The 11663-nt window shown below is 39.5% G+C and overlaps 2 protein-coding genes across 2 annotated transcripts; one reads left to right on the top strand and one right to left on the bottom strand.

Annotated features, from left to right (window-relative positions):
* Positions 1–1358: 1358 nt before the first annotated feature.
* Positions 1359–6102, top strand: LOC137818947 (translocase of chloroplast 120, chloroplastic). Its single transcript, XM_068622615.2, has 2 exons — positions 1359–1517; positions 1852–6102. Exon 2 carries the CDS (start codon positions 1880–1882, stop codon positions 5753–5755), a length of 3876 nt encoding a protein of 1291 aa, XP_068478716.2. The 5' UTR covers positions 1359–1517; positions 1852–1879; the 3' UTR covers positions 5756–6102.
* Positions 6103–8702: 2600 nt separating this feature from the next.
* LOC137818938 (glycine-rich protein) lies at positions 8703–11044 on the bottom strand. The gene is made up of 2 exons (XM_068622603.2): positions 9834–11044; positions 8703–9017 (listed from the first exon to the last, which is right to left on the bottom strand). The coding sequence occupies exons 1-2, from the start codon at positions 10907–10909 to the stop codon at positions 8978–8980; spliced, it is 1116 nt and encodes a 371-aa protein (XP_068478704.1). The 5' UTR covers positions 10910–11044; the 3' UTR covers positions 8703–8977.
* Between the last annotated feature and the right edge of the window lie 619 nt (positions 11045–11663).

Raw genomic sequence — 11663 nt, 5'->3', positions numbered from 1 at the left:
CACGTGGCTCGCATCCAACTGTACACGTGTCACCATCTGGAGCCCCCTTCTACTTAAGCGTCACCTTTACTCTTCAGGCTATTTGACTAAGTTACCCCGTCGAGGAGTAACTACAACTTCCTTGGAGCGCGACCCCTTAAGTGGCGAGTGCGGGGTGTCACCATACGCACCTTCCCTGTGGTCTCGCCTGCCGCTATTACGATCTGCTTCACTTGTACATCATGCATGTTCTGGTAATCTGTTCCCTTGCCTCAACCTCTGGCTAGGGAATGATCATCTGATAACTTCGTCTTTCGCACTAGTACTTCATGAAAGCTTTAAGCAAGCCTTCTTGATCTTTCGGCGATGTGCCCCTTCCGGCGGTCTCTAACCACTCGATCTCCTAGAACTCATATACGGCGACTATGACGCGAGCCTGGTGACTGCCGGTTATACATACTAGAGATCGGAGAACGCCAAGCTGACAACTGGCGACTACATAAACTTCCCGATGTGCTTCCCTTGTGTCAGCCAGGTGTCCCGTTCAACACGCCTATATTATCGCCTGCTGCCACGTCATCACTTCCGACTACCTGCTCTAAAATAAAGGGAATATATTAACAAATTATTATTTAGTTACTAACCTGAAGAAGATCTACAAGTGTTATCAAGGATTTTACAACCCAAACAAAATGTAATCATTATTTCATGTAATAGACACTACACTCATATTTTTTAATGCTCTCAACAACTTTATTGTCGGAGTTTTATCAAACTATTCTCATTATGATCTTCAAACATTTCAAAACGACGATGTTGAAAGGTTGATCCGAAACTCACCTCCAAAAATCCGACCAAATTTATTGGTAAGAAAATAATTAAATTTAACCAAAAGTTATTTTAAATATTAATTGCAAACAATGCCTACTTTAATTACATTGGTGAGAACATATATTTAATAAGTATTAGTACATAAAATAGTTTGAACTGAGTAAAAAAAAAGACAGCAGCAGTAGTTAAAAATAAGAGATTAATTGAAATGATTAAATAATAATAATAATAATAATAATAATAATAATAATAATAATAATAATAATAATAATAGTGCGTTGGGATGTTGAGTGTGCATAATCAAAGTTGGGAGCGTCGACATCGAGGGATGGTAAAGGTCCGAGATCAGCCACGTGAAACGCGAGCCACATGATCAAATCAAATCTATAACAGGAAACCCCTATTCCTCTTTTCATCCACGTCACCGTGATTTGCGTATTTGACGACGATTCCTATGCGCCCTTCTCCACCCTCCGATCCATATTCCTCACTCCAATCTCCCACCGTTCATCTATCCTTATCTCTACATTTCACTCCACCTCTTTACTACTACTGCTGTTGCTATTGCAAACAACTCTCTCTCATCTCATTTTATGAAATACTCAAACACTTTCTTCTCTCCGTTTCACTCACCCCAACTCATCATATACTCACTCTCTCTCTTTCTCTTTCTCTCGCCCTCTCTCCAATCCACCCCTCACACGCAGGTTAGCGTTTCTCCTTCTCTGTTCCTTCTTCTTTCCTCTGTTTGCTTTATTTTATGCTAAACCCTAATCCAATCCGCTCTGTGAACCTGCTTCTCATTTCCCCATTCAATCCGTTTTTCCATCACTCTCCATTCTCATCATTCTTCCTTTTTATTCTAACGTTTTACTTCCTTTAATTCGTTATTATTGTTGTGGAAACCTGTAATTTGTAACTTGAATTAGAAATGTTAACGTTTCCGTGCTTGGTTCGTTGCTTCCGCCGCCGCCTCTATATTTTCGTACCGGTTATGTCGGTTATGTGCCTTTCTGATTCCCTTATTTTTCATGAATCTAGGGTTTCTGAGTGACGTCGAGGATTTGTTATGGATTATGAGGCTGGTGGTTTTGGTGCCAATGGCGAGGGAGAGAGCAAGAGAGTTGGTGAGGGGGTTTCTGAGGAGAGTGTGGTGGGGTCTGATAGTTTGAAGAGTTTAGATGTAGAGGGGGATTTTCAGGAGGCAATGGAGCCACGGGAGCAGGCTCATGATCAAGGATCCGAACTCCTTTCGGAGGAGGCTGTGGTTGATAAACAGGATGATGCCAACACTGCTGGTGCATTGACTTCGGCTTTGGTGGATGAAAAAGGTCCAGATGTCGTTCAGGAGCATGATTCCTCTGAGGAGGCTGATTCTGAGAATGGGAAGCTGGGGGAAACCGATGCAATTGCTTATCAGGATTTGGAAAGGGATGGGCCGGGAACTCATAGTGTTCATCTGGATGGTGTTGCTTCTGGAGTGTCTGGGGATGGAGGTTTTTGTGATGGTTCTAATGGTGTGGTGGATGATAATTTGGAGCGCAGTGATGGGGGTGGTGGGAAGGAAGATTCTGGGTTAAATTCTGATGTAGAGGTGGTAGTTAAGGAGAATGGTGTTGTGGAGGATGAAAACTCTGGTTTGATGAGTGAGAAAGCTGAAGAAGTTGATGATTCTGAATTCATGACTCCTAGACAAAATGGTGTTAGAACATTGGATGATGTAAGCACAGACAAGGAGGACGATGTTGACGGTGTCGCCACTGAGGTTATTATCAAATCTGAATCCAGTGAGGTGATTCCAGCTGAAGGTACTGATGCTGGGGATTTGAAGGAGTGCGACGCAGATCCTGAACTTGGAGATGACAATATAGAGGTAAACTTAAATGCTTCAGCTGATTCCTCTGGTGAGATTCAAGATGATACATGTGAAGAAGTACATGGCAATTCAGCTCACATTACTTTAGAACAACAGGATGAAGTAACTAGGGATGTGAAGGATGTTACTCTGGGCACTGATATAAGCCATGAGGATATAATTGGTGAAGAAATGAGTACCCCTGGCATTCAGAATGCTGAACTAACTAGTTATGAAAATGGTGATGGCGAACATGAAAACTCATCCTTTTTGGATAATCCCTCAACTAAGGAGACATTGCCTATTCAGGAGGCTAGTGCAGCTGATCCAAAGGAAGGAAGTAATAAGGATGATCAATCTCAGATTTCAGATGAAAATCAGAGAGATGATGACAACTCTTTTGTGGTTGAAGAGCCTGAAAGGACACAAGAAAAGATTATTCAAGAGACAGAAACCACACAAGAGACTGGAGAGCAACCTGTTCAACCTTCCGCAGATATTTATTCTTCAACTGAAAATTCTTCTGCTGCTGGGCCTCGACCTCTTCTTCCTTCATCGGAAAATTCAACTGGTGCTGGGCCTCGACCTGTTTTTCCTTCATCTGAAAATTCTGCTGCTTCTGCTGGGCCTCGACCTGTTCTTCCTTCATCTGAAAATTCTGCTGTTGCTGGGCCTCGACCTGTTCTTCCTTCATCTGAAAATTCTGCTGTTGCTGGGCCTCGACCTGTTCTTCCTTCATTTAAAAATTCTGCTGCTGCAGGGCCTCGACCTATTCTTCCTTCATCTGAAAATTCTGCTGCTGCTGGGCCCACTCCTGTTCTTCCAGCCGGCCTTGGTCGTGCAGCCCCATTGCTGGAACCTGCCTCTCGGCTCGTGCAGCAGCCTCGTGCTAATGGTACTGTGTCTAACACTCAGTCCCAGCAAATGGAAGACTCCTCGAGTGGGGAGGCTGAGGAGTATGATGAGACACGTGAGAAACTTCAGATGATCAGGGTGAAGTTTTTACGGTTGGCTCACAGGCTTGGGCAAACTCCCCATAATGTTGTTGTAGCTCAAGTTTTATATAGATTAGGACTAGCTGAGCAACTAAGAGGAAGGAATGGGGGCCGTGTTGGTGCTTTTAGCTTTGACCGTGCAAGTGCAATGGCTGAGCAGCTTGAAGCTGCAGGTCAAGAGCCACTTGATTTCTCTTGTACAATAATGGTCCTTGGAAAGACTGGAGTTGGTAAAAGTGCTACCATCAATTCTATTTTTGATGAGGTTAAGTTTAATACTAGTGCTTTTAATATGGGAACCAAGAAGGTTCAGGATGTTGTGGGAACAGTGCAGGGTATTAAGGTACGGGTCATTGATACGCCAGGACTTCTACCTTCCTGGTCAGACCAGCGAAGCAATGAGAAGATCCTCCTCTCTGTGAAGAACTTCATTAAGAAAACTCCTCCTGATATTGTGTTATATCTTGATAGGTTAGATATGCAAAGCAGGGATTTTAGTGACATGCCACTCTTACGCACAATTACAGAAATTTTTGGGCCATCCATTTGGTTCAATGCTATTGTGGTTCTGACTCATGCAGCATCTGCTCCCCCTGAAGGCCCCAATGGCACTGCTTCCAGTTATGACATGTTTGTTACTCAGCGTTCTCATGTTGTGCAGCAAGCCATTCGCCAAGCAGCTGGTGACATGCGTCTCATGAATCCTGTATCCTTGGTAGAGAACCACTCTGCTTGCCGAATAAACAGGGCTGGCCAGAGAGTATTGCCAAATGGCCAGGTTTGGAAGCCTCATTTGTTACTTTTATCTTTTGCCTCTAAAATTCTGGCTGAAGCAAATGCTCTTCTAAAGTTACAAGATAGTCCACCTGGGAAGCCTTATATAGCTCGACGAGCACCTCCATTACCTTTTCTTTTGTCAACCCTTCTTCAGTCAAGACCACAGTTAAAGTTGCCGCAGGAGCAGTTTGGTGATGAGGACAGTCTTGATGATGACCTTGATGAGGCATCGGAATCTGATGATGAGAATGAACATGATGACTTGCCGCCATTTAAACCTTTAACAAAGGCCCAGGTGGAAAAGCTGTCTAAAGCTCATAAGAAAGCATATTTTGACGAGTTAGAGTATAGGGAAAAGCTTTTGATGAAGAAACAATTGAAAGAAGAAAAAAAGCGACGGAAATTCATGAAGAAAATGGCAGAAGCAGCTAAAGATCTACCTAGTGATTACAGTGAAAATGTGGAAGAAGAAGGTGGTGGTGCAGCTTCTGTTCCTGTTCCGATGCCAGATTTGGCCCTGCCTGCATCTTTTGATTCTGATAACCCCACTCACCGATATCGTTATCTTGATTCATCAAACCAGTGGCTTGTTAGACCTGTTCTAGAAACTCATGGATGGGATCATGATGTGGGTTATGAAGGTCTGAATGTTGAAAGATTGTTCGTTGTCAAGGACAGGGTACCTTTGTCTTTCACGGGTCAGGTTACTAAAGATAAAAAGGATGCTAATGTTCAGATGGAAATAGCCGGCTCAGTTAAGCATGGGGAAGGGAAAGCAACTTCATTAGGTTTCGATATGCAGACTGTGGGGAAGGACTTGGCTTATACATTACGCAGTGAGACAAGATTTACTAATTTTAGAAGAAATAAGGCAACCGCTGGTCTCTCATTCACTTTACTTGGTGATGCCTTATCAGGTGGAGTTAAGATTGAAGACAAATTGGTTGCTAGTAAGCGATTCAGGGTGGTTATCAGTGGTGGTGCAATGGCAGGGCGCAATGACATTGCTTATGGTGGCAGTTTGGAGGCTCAGTTGAGAGATAAGGATTACCCTTTAGGTCGTTTCTTATCCACTCTCGGGCTCTCTGTTATGGATTGGCATGGAGATCTTGCTGTTGGGTGCAATGTGCAATCTCAAATCCCAGTTGGACGACATACAAACCTGGTTGCCCGGGCCAATTTGAACAATCGAGGGGCAGGACAAATAAGTATTCGATTAAACAGTTCAGAACAGCTTCAAATTGCGTTGGTTGCTCTCATCCCTCTCGTAAAGAAGCTAGTTGGTTATCCTCCACAATTGCAGTATGGACAATATTAACGATGATAGTGTTTGTTTTCTTCAGCTGCCACACTTTGCATGGTAATAGGGAATGACTTCAAGTTGGCATCTTTCATGAAATGAGTGATACTGAATTTCGCTATGCTTTTTTATACTGAAGTTGTCTTATTTGATCATATAGTACTTTTCTTCGTTAGCTATTCTCTTTCGGTGCTTTTGTTATATTATGCTGCTGAACTCCAAGAATTACATCATTTTTATTCTTGTCTTCTGCGGATATACTTGATGCCTTGTAAATTCTTCTCTTATTTCTTTCTTAGAATGTTAGTCACTTGTACTTTTTCGGTTTCTCCATACTCTAATAGCAGTTAGCAGTTTGTGCTCTCGATGCTATTCCTTTAAATTTTGCTTGTTGGTTTTTGCCCCATTGCAGTACCTTTTTAAGTATGTGTCTATCATCCATCCAGATCAACATAACTTCTATTTAAATTATTAGAAAGTGTCATTGGGACTCTGCCAAGTTCCAAAAGAGGTCATACCTTTTTTCCCCTTCAACATGATATAATGCTTAAGTTATGTTTTGTTTTTCTTGAATTATTGATTGTGTTGGGCCATGTTTTTTCTCGGCCTTTTGTTGCTGCAAAATAGTTGAAAACTGTGATACAAGAACTACATGACAAGTTGGACAGCAAAAAGCCCTAGACGACAAGGGCAATTCCATTGATTTCTGAACTGTTCACTTTTCCACAGTTTAAGTTAAACTATGGGCAGGTGCTTGTAGTTAATGAACGGACTATCTTATATTTCATTTGTCACCAGGGGCGGCGCCAAGTCAGGTAATGTTGCTTTTATTTTGTTTTCTAAATATTCATGTAACATGCAATTCTCCCTGAATAAAGCACATGTAGTGATATCACTTGGGGAAAAGTGTCGTGTACCCTTTTAATTTTACTCATCAGCTCCACATATGCCATGGGATTTGTGAAGCATGTCGATGTGAGATTTCAATACTCTAAAAGGACCAGTCATCGCCCCAACGAGGGTGACATTGTAGCCGATGATGAAATCTCTTGTGGTAGGAGCAAACCAAAGAGTCTTGGCGATGACATTCCATCCAATCGTTTGGTAATTTTAATGTGTTATAAGCTTTTAATTTATATGAAACCACGCATTCTTAATATAAATATTATTTTTTAAATACGTGTTTGCTTCCATTCATTGTAAAGATTCCAATTGAAATTCCAGTTGCTACCCTTAGAAACCTGAACTCACCAATGCATCCAATTCTTTATCCTTCTCAAACCCTTTCTGTGATAATTGCTCCATCACTGCAATTTCATCCTCCCCAAAGTCTCTGCCCGTTTCAATTTACTCAGTTTTTAAAAAATAAACTAAGAAAATGTAAACATGTATAATTATTTCAGAGAAATAAAAAAATATATCAAGATACGAATATTTAAATATCAATAGAATTAAAATTTAAAAGTAATGTGCCTAAATTCATTTTTAAAAGTGACTTCAATACATAGAGATAAAATACTTGATTTTTTTTTTTACATTTGATACAATTAGTATGTTTAGAATCTAATTTATGAAAAAGTGATACATGAGGAGAAAAATGCATGAATATGAAACTATTTAATAAGTAGGTTATAGCTGTAAGTAATAAGGAGAACAATTAAGGTAGATGAAAGTAAGCCCGAGAATTGAATGCAAAAAGCAAATTGGAGATACACAGCAATTTTCAGGTCCCTACAAAGACAATTTTTCCCTTTTTTCGTTGACATCCTTTTTTTCAGATTCTAAAATTTCAAACTCTAAAACTCGTCCTAGAGTTCACAAGTTATTTTTAAACTAAAATATACATTTTAAACTTTAAAATTTAAAATATAATTTTGTATTTTAAATTTTAGAGTTTGAAAGTTATATTATGGTTTAATACAGAATCTAAAATTTGAAATTAATTTTTATTTTGAATTCTAAAGTTTTGAAAGTCTATGATGTATAATTCAGAAATGAAAAAAAAATCTCCTTTTGTCCCAAGAGTAATTTTGGAATTAAGAGATTTATGGAAGGGAGGAAGAAACACCCTAATTTTCAACCAAGAAACGTGTTTGACTTAAAAAAAATCATTGAAAGAAAGAATAAAAATAGGTTAAGCAATTCATAACTTACCTCTTTTTTAATTAATAAAGTTATGTTGTGTAAATGGCCTATGTGAATAAAGTAAAGTAAATATGTGATGAAGTGGAGGTAAGGTTCATACTACTTTTAATCTAAAAGCGACAATGTATACTTAATAATACTAAATGAGGGTGATTGATGTGAATTCTATTTTTACTTAACACATTAAGATGGGCCTTAAAGATGGAAATGGCATTGGATCCAATATAAGAATTTTAAAATGGATTCCTCACAACACCCAACTTCTTTACCTTCTCTCTGAAGCCCACTACTAATATATCCATTTCCAATTTTTTAACAAATAATTCTATAACAAGACAACAGCTTCTTGTTAACTTCAACTTTTCTTTTCTTAAAAAATTCACTGCCTACATCTAAATATATTCCAAACAATGTAGTTTTGAAAAAGTGATAAAAGATGTTCTTCAACTAAAACTAAAGTTTCACTCCTATTCATAACGATAATTAAAACAACCTTTGTTATGCAAATAATTGGATATTCCAATTAGAGTTATTATCAAAAGAGAACTAAAAGTTCAATTTTTAGTAAACTTAACCTCGTTAAACTACTTTCTGGCTAAGACATACGTTGAATTTTAGGTGACGCTAGTATTTTACATTTTACACCAGCTTAGCACAACCTCATCTTCAAGTACTATATATTTGTTCATTTGCTGTGTTGAATAAAAACCTACGTAACATGCCATCTCTACTATCCAAGTCGCAACGTATACATAGATTATTGAGTTGAACAATAATATGATTCATAAAAGAATGTTTTAACGCAATGCAAAATCCGAAATTCACCAACAAGCTAATATAGATTACGAATGATATAGAGGGTTATTACGCCAACATTTTCCAACAAACATATTCATAAAAACCACTGCCTAAGCTACCAACACTTCTACCAAAAATGTCACTTGACTGTTTCAGTATTAATTTCACAATAAAACATAAAAAGATAGGACGGACAAAACTTCAATGGGAAACAAAAAATAAGTTTTTGATATCCAATGTTCATTTCCAACTCTCCTGTCTGTCAATCTGCAGAGACCATAAGTAAATGGTAGATCTTCAATTTTCTTCAACGTGTTCATCTTCAACTTTTTCAGCACTGCGTTCAACAACAAACAGCTCAACAGCAGTAGCAGTATAAATAGAACAAAATAAAAACACATGTAACAAACAGACTCCACAATTTGCATAGGAGAAAATATAAATTATGGCATGCTCTAAGCACCATACAGGATTATGCTCACTTTCCATTCAAATAATGACATTTCAAGCTTGATTTACCAGTTTATCGTCTTTTTAATTAAAATAATGCTTAGCTGACAAGTACACAAGGAAAATGACTCAGATGCCATCATAAATTAAGAACATGTAACAATTTCTGCTTGCAGATCTTCCAACAATCAAGAATCAGGCCAGCTAAATGACTCAAAAGCCTAATAAAATTCTTGAAATCCAGGAGAGACAGCACCACTATATGCTTCAAATCATATTGGCATGGAGAATACAGAAAAGTCAGTGATCAAAAGTGTTACCTAAGAGGTATGATACATGATGAGTCGTTAAGAAACTGTTTAAAAAGATCCCAAAAGACAAAACTACAAATTTACTTGAATAGACAACAAAAAAAGTACATCGCATTAGACATGTGAAGGTTATGAGCATCTCACAATTAGATAGAGTAACACAGTACACACAAATGAACTCGTGGGAACAGATTGAAATGGCTAATTAACAATTCTGAGCCCTTGGTTCATTACATTTTCCCATTTTGGCATCAGCTAGGAATACACATTGAATCAATCAGTAACCAAAGAAGCTAATACCAGCAAGAAACACCCCAATATGATAAAAGACACACAGCACAATCTCAAGCACAAAAAAAAGTAACTAAGAAGAAATAGTATCAATGACAAACCTTTTAGGACTTTCATCATCAGATTGAGGCTTCCTCCAACTCCTCTCAGTGCGACTTTCAGGCAAAGCAGGTCGTCCTCCTCCATTGGAAGACCCAAAACTCCTCTTCCCAAAGGAATCACCTCCAGCTGTCTCCTTAATCTTCATGCTATCAAGCTGTTCATCAATCTTTTTCCAATCTTGCCCTTTCTCCGCCAAAACCTGCTCCCTTGGCCTTGCTTCTCCGAACGGATTAACCCCTTTAGGCTTCCCCACATTCCCATCCGGGCCTTCATTGCTCACCGACAGAGACCGAGGTTGCAAAACAAGCCTAGGTCTCCCTCCACCAACACCCACACCAACACTCACAGTCTCAGTACCAACGTTGGACTCGCCCTTCTTCTTGTTCCAGTCCTCGGAATCAGCGCCGCCGCTGGAGCCAAACCCAACAACCCTCCTCTCTCTCTCAAACCCTCCACCGTTGGAGCCGAATCGCCGCTCCGACGGCCCAGATGACTTATTGGAAACCCAGCTCTCCGATTCGTCAGCGCGCGACTGCGAATCGAAGAACCCTCCTCTGTCCCTCTCCTTCCTCTCAAACCCTCCCGAAGGCTTCTTCGCCGCCGCCCAATTATCAGTCTCGTCAGCGCGAGAAGGGGCAAGCTCGCGATTCGAATCCCTAGCCCCAAATGAACCGTTCCGCCTCGGCTCGTCAGAAACCCTAGATGAACCCCAACGCGAATTCGACGAGTCGTCTCCCGAGGAATTCCTGTTGGGGCGGTCGCCGTAGGAGCGGAACCCGCCGCCTAGACGGGTGCGGTCGAGCTCCTCCGCCGTGCGCTGGCGCGGGCCGGTCGGGAGGACGACGGGATCTTGGTCGGCGAAGGAGGTGTCGGGCTTGGCAGTGAACTCAGCGAGGGAGATGGTCTGCGCCTTCTTCTTCTTGGGCTTGGTGGCGGCGGCGACGGCGAGGGAGGGAAAGTCGGCGAGAGGTTTGGTGTCGTGGATGGTACTCTGTTGAAGGAGTTCTGCCTCGTGCTCCTCTGAATCGATGGCCCACGCGCCGGGCTTTGACCACGCAGACACTGTAGCCGCCATTCTCTGATTCGCTTCACCACCGCAGTTTCTTTCCTTTCTTTTTTTCTCTCTCTTTTCTTTGTTCTCTCTGTGGCGACCTTGCGTTTTTCTTCAGCCAACCACTGTTACACGCTCAACACTTATATAGCCACCATCGTCTTTCGCCAAACGTTCCTCATTACCTTAATCTTTTCATAATTTCGTTATTATCTTTTAATCAAAACTAACTTTTTCAAATTAAATTCTAATATCTACCAATCAAATTTTTTTCTTTCTTCTAATTCTTCTCAATCTTTAGTTCCTACTATTTATTTCAAACCACTGTGAAGTGTTAAAATAAGAATAATTTTTACTTGTAGGTTTAAACGTAAATCAAAATTAAATTTGATGATAGAAAATAAATAAAAAATACATGTAAGAATAAAACAGGAATAAATTCTTAATTTAGTAGATACATTATTGACTCTCTAAATGATTAATAATTATTAAATTATTTGAATAAAGTTTTTTCTTCTGCAAAATAAGTTTGATGTGGCCAATTTTGTTTTAAACAAAGTAAAAATAATAATGTCTTATATTTTCTAGTTATTATGTTACATAATGATATTCTTTTTATCCTTAAACGTCAATTAGTTTTTTTAAAATCATTAAATTGTGATTAGTTTTCTTCAATTTGTATTTTTTAAAATACATACTTTTAAAATTTAAATATTTTGAAGAGATTTTTGATAAATTTAAAATATTACAAAATATACTATATCTTACTGAGATTATC

Source organism: Phaseolus vulgaris, chromosome 11 (genome assembly GCF_051622355.1).
Source record: "Phaseolus vulgaris cultivar YP4 chromosome 11, ASM5162235v1, whole genome shotgun sequence".
NCBI classification, from domain to species: domain Eukaryota; kingdom Viridiplantae; phylum Streptophyta; class Magnoliopsida; order Fabales; family Fabaceae; genus Phaseolus; species Phaseolus vulgaris.
This window is presented reverse-complemented; position numbering and strand designations above follow the sequence as displayed.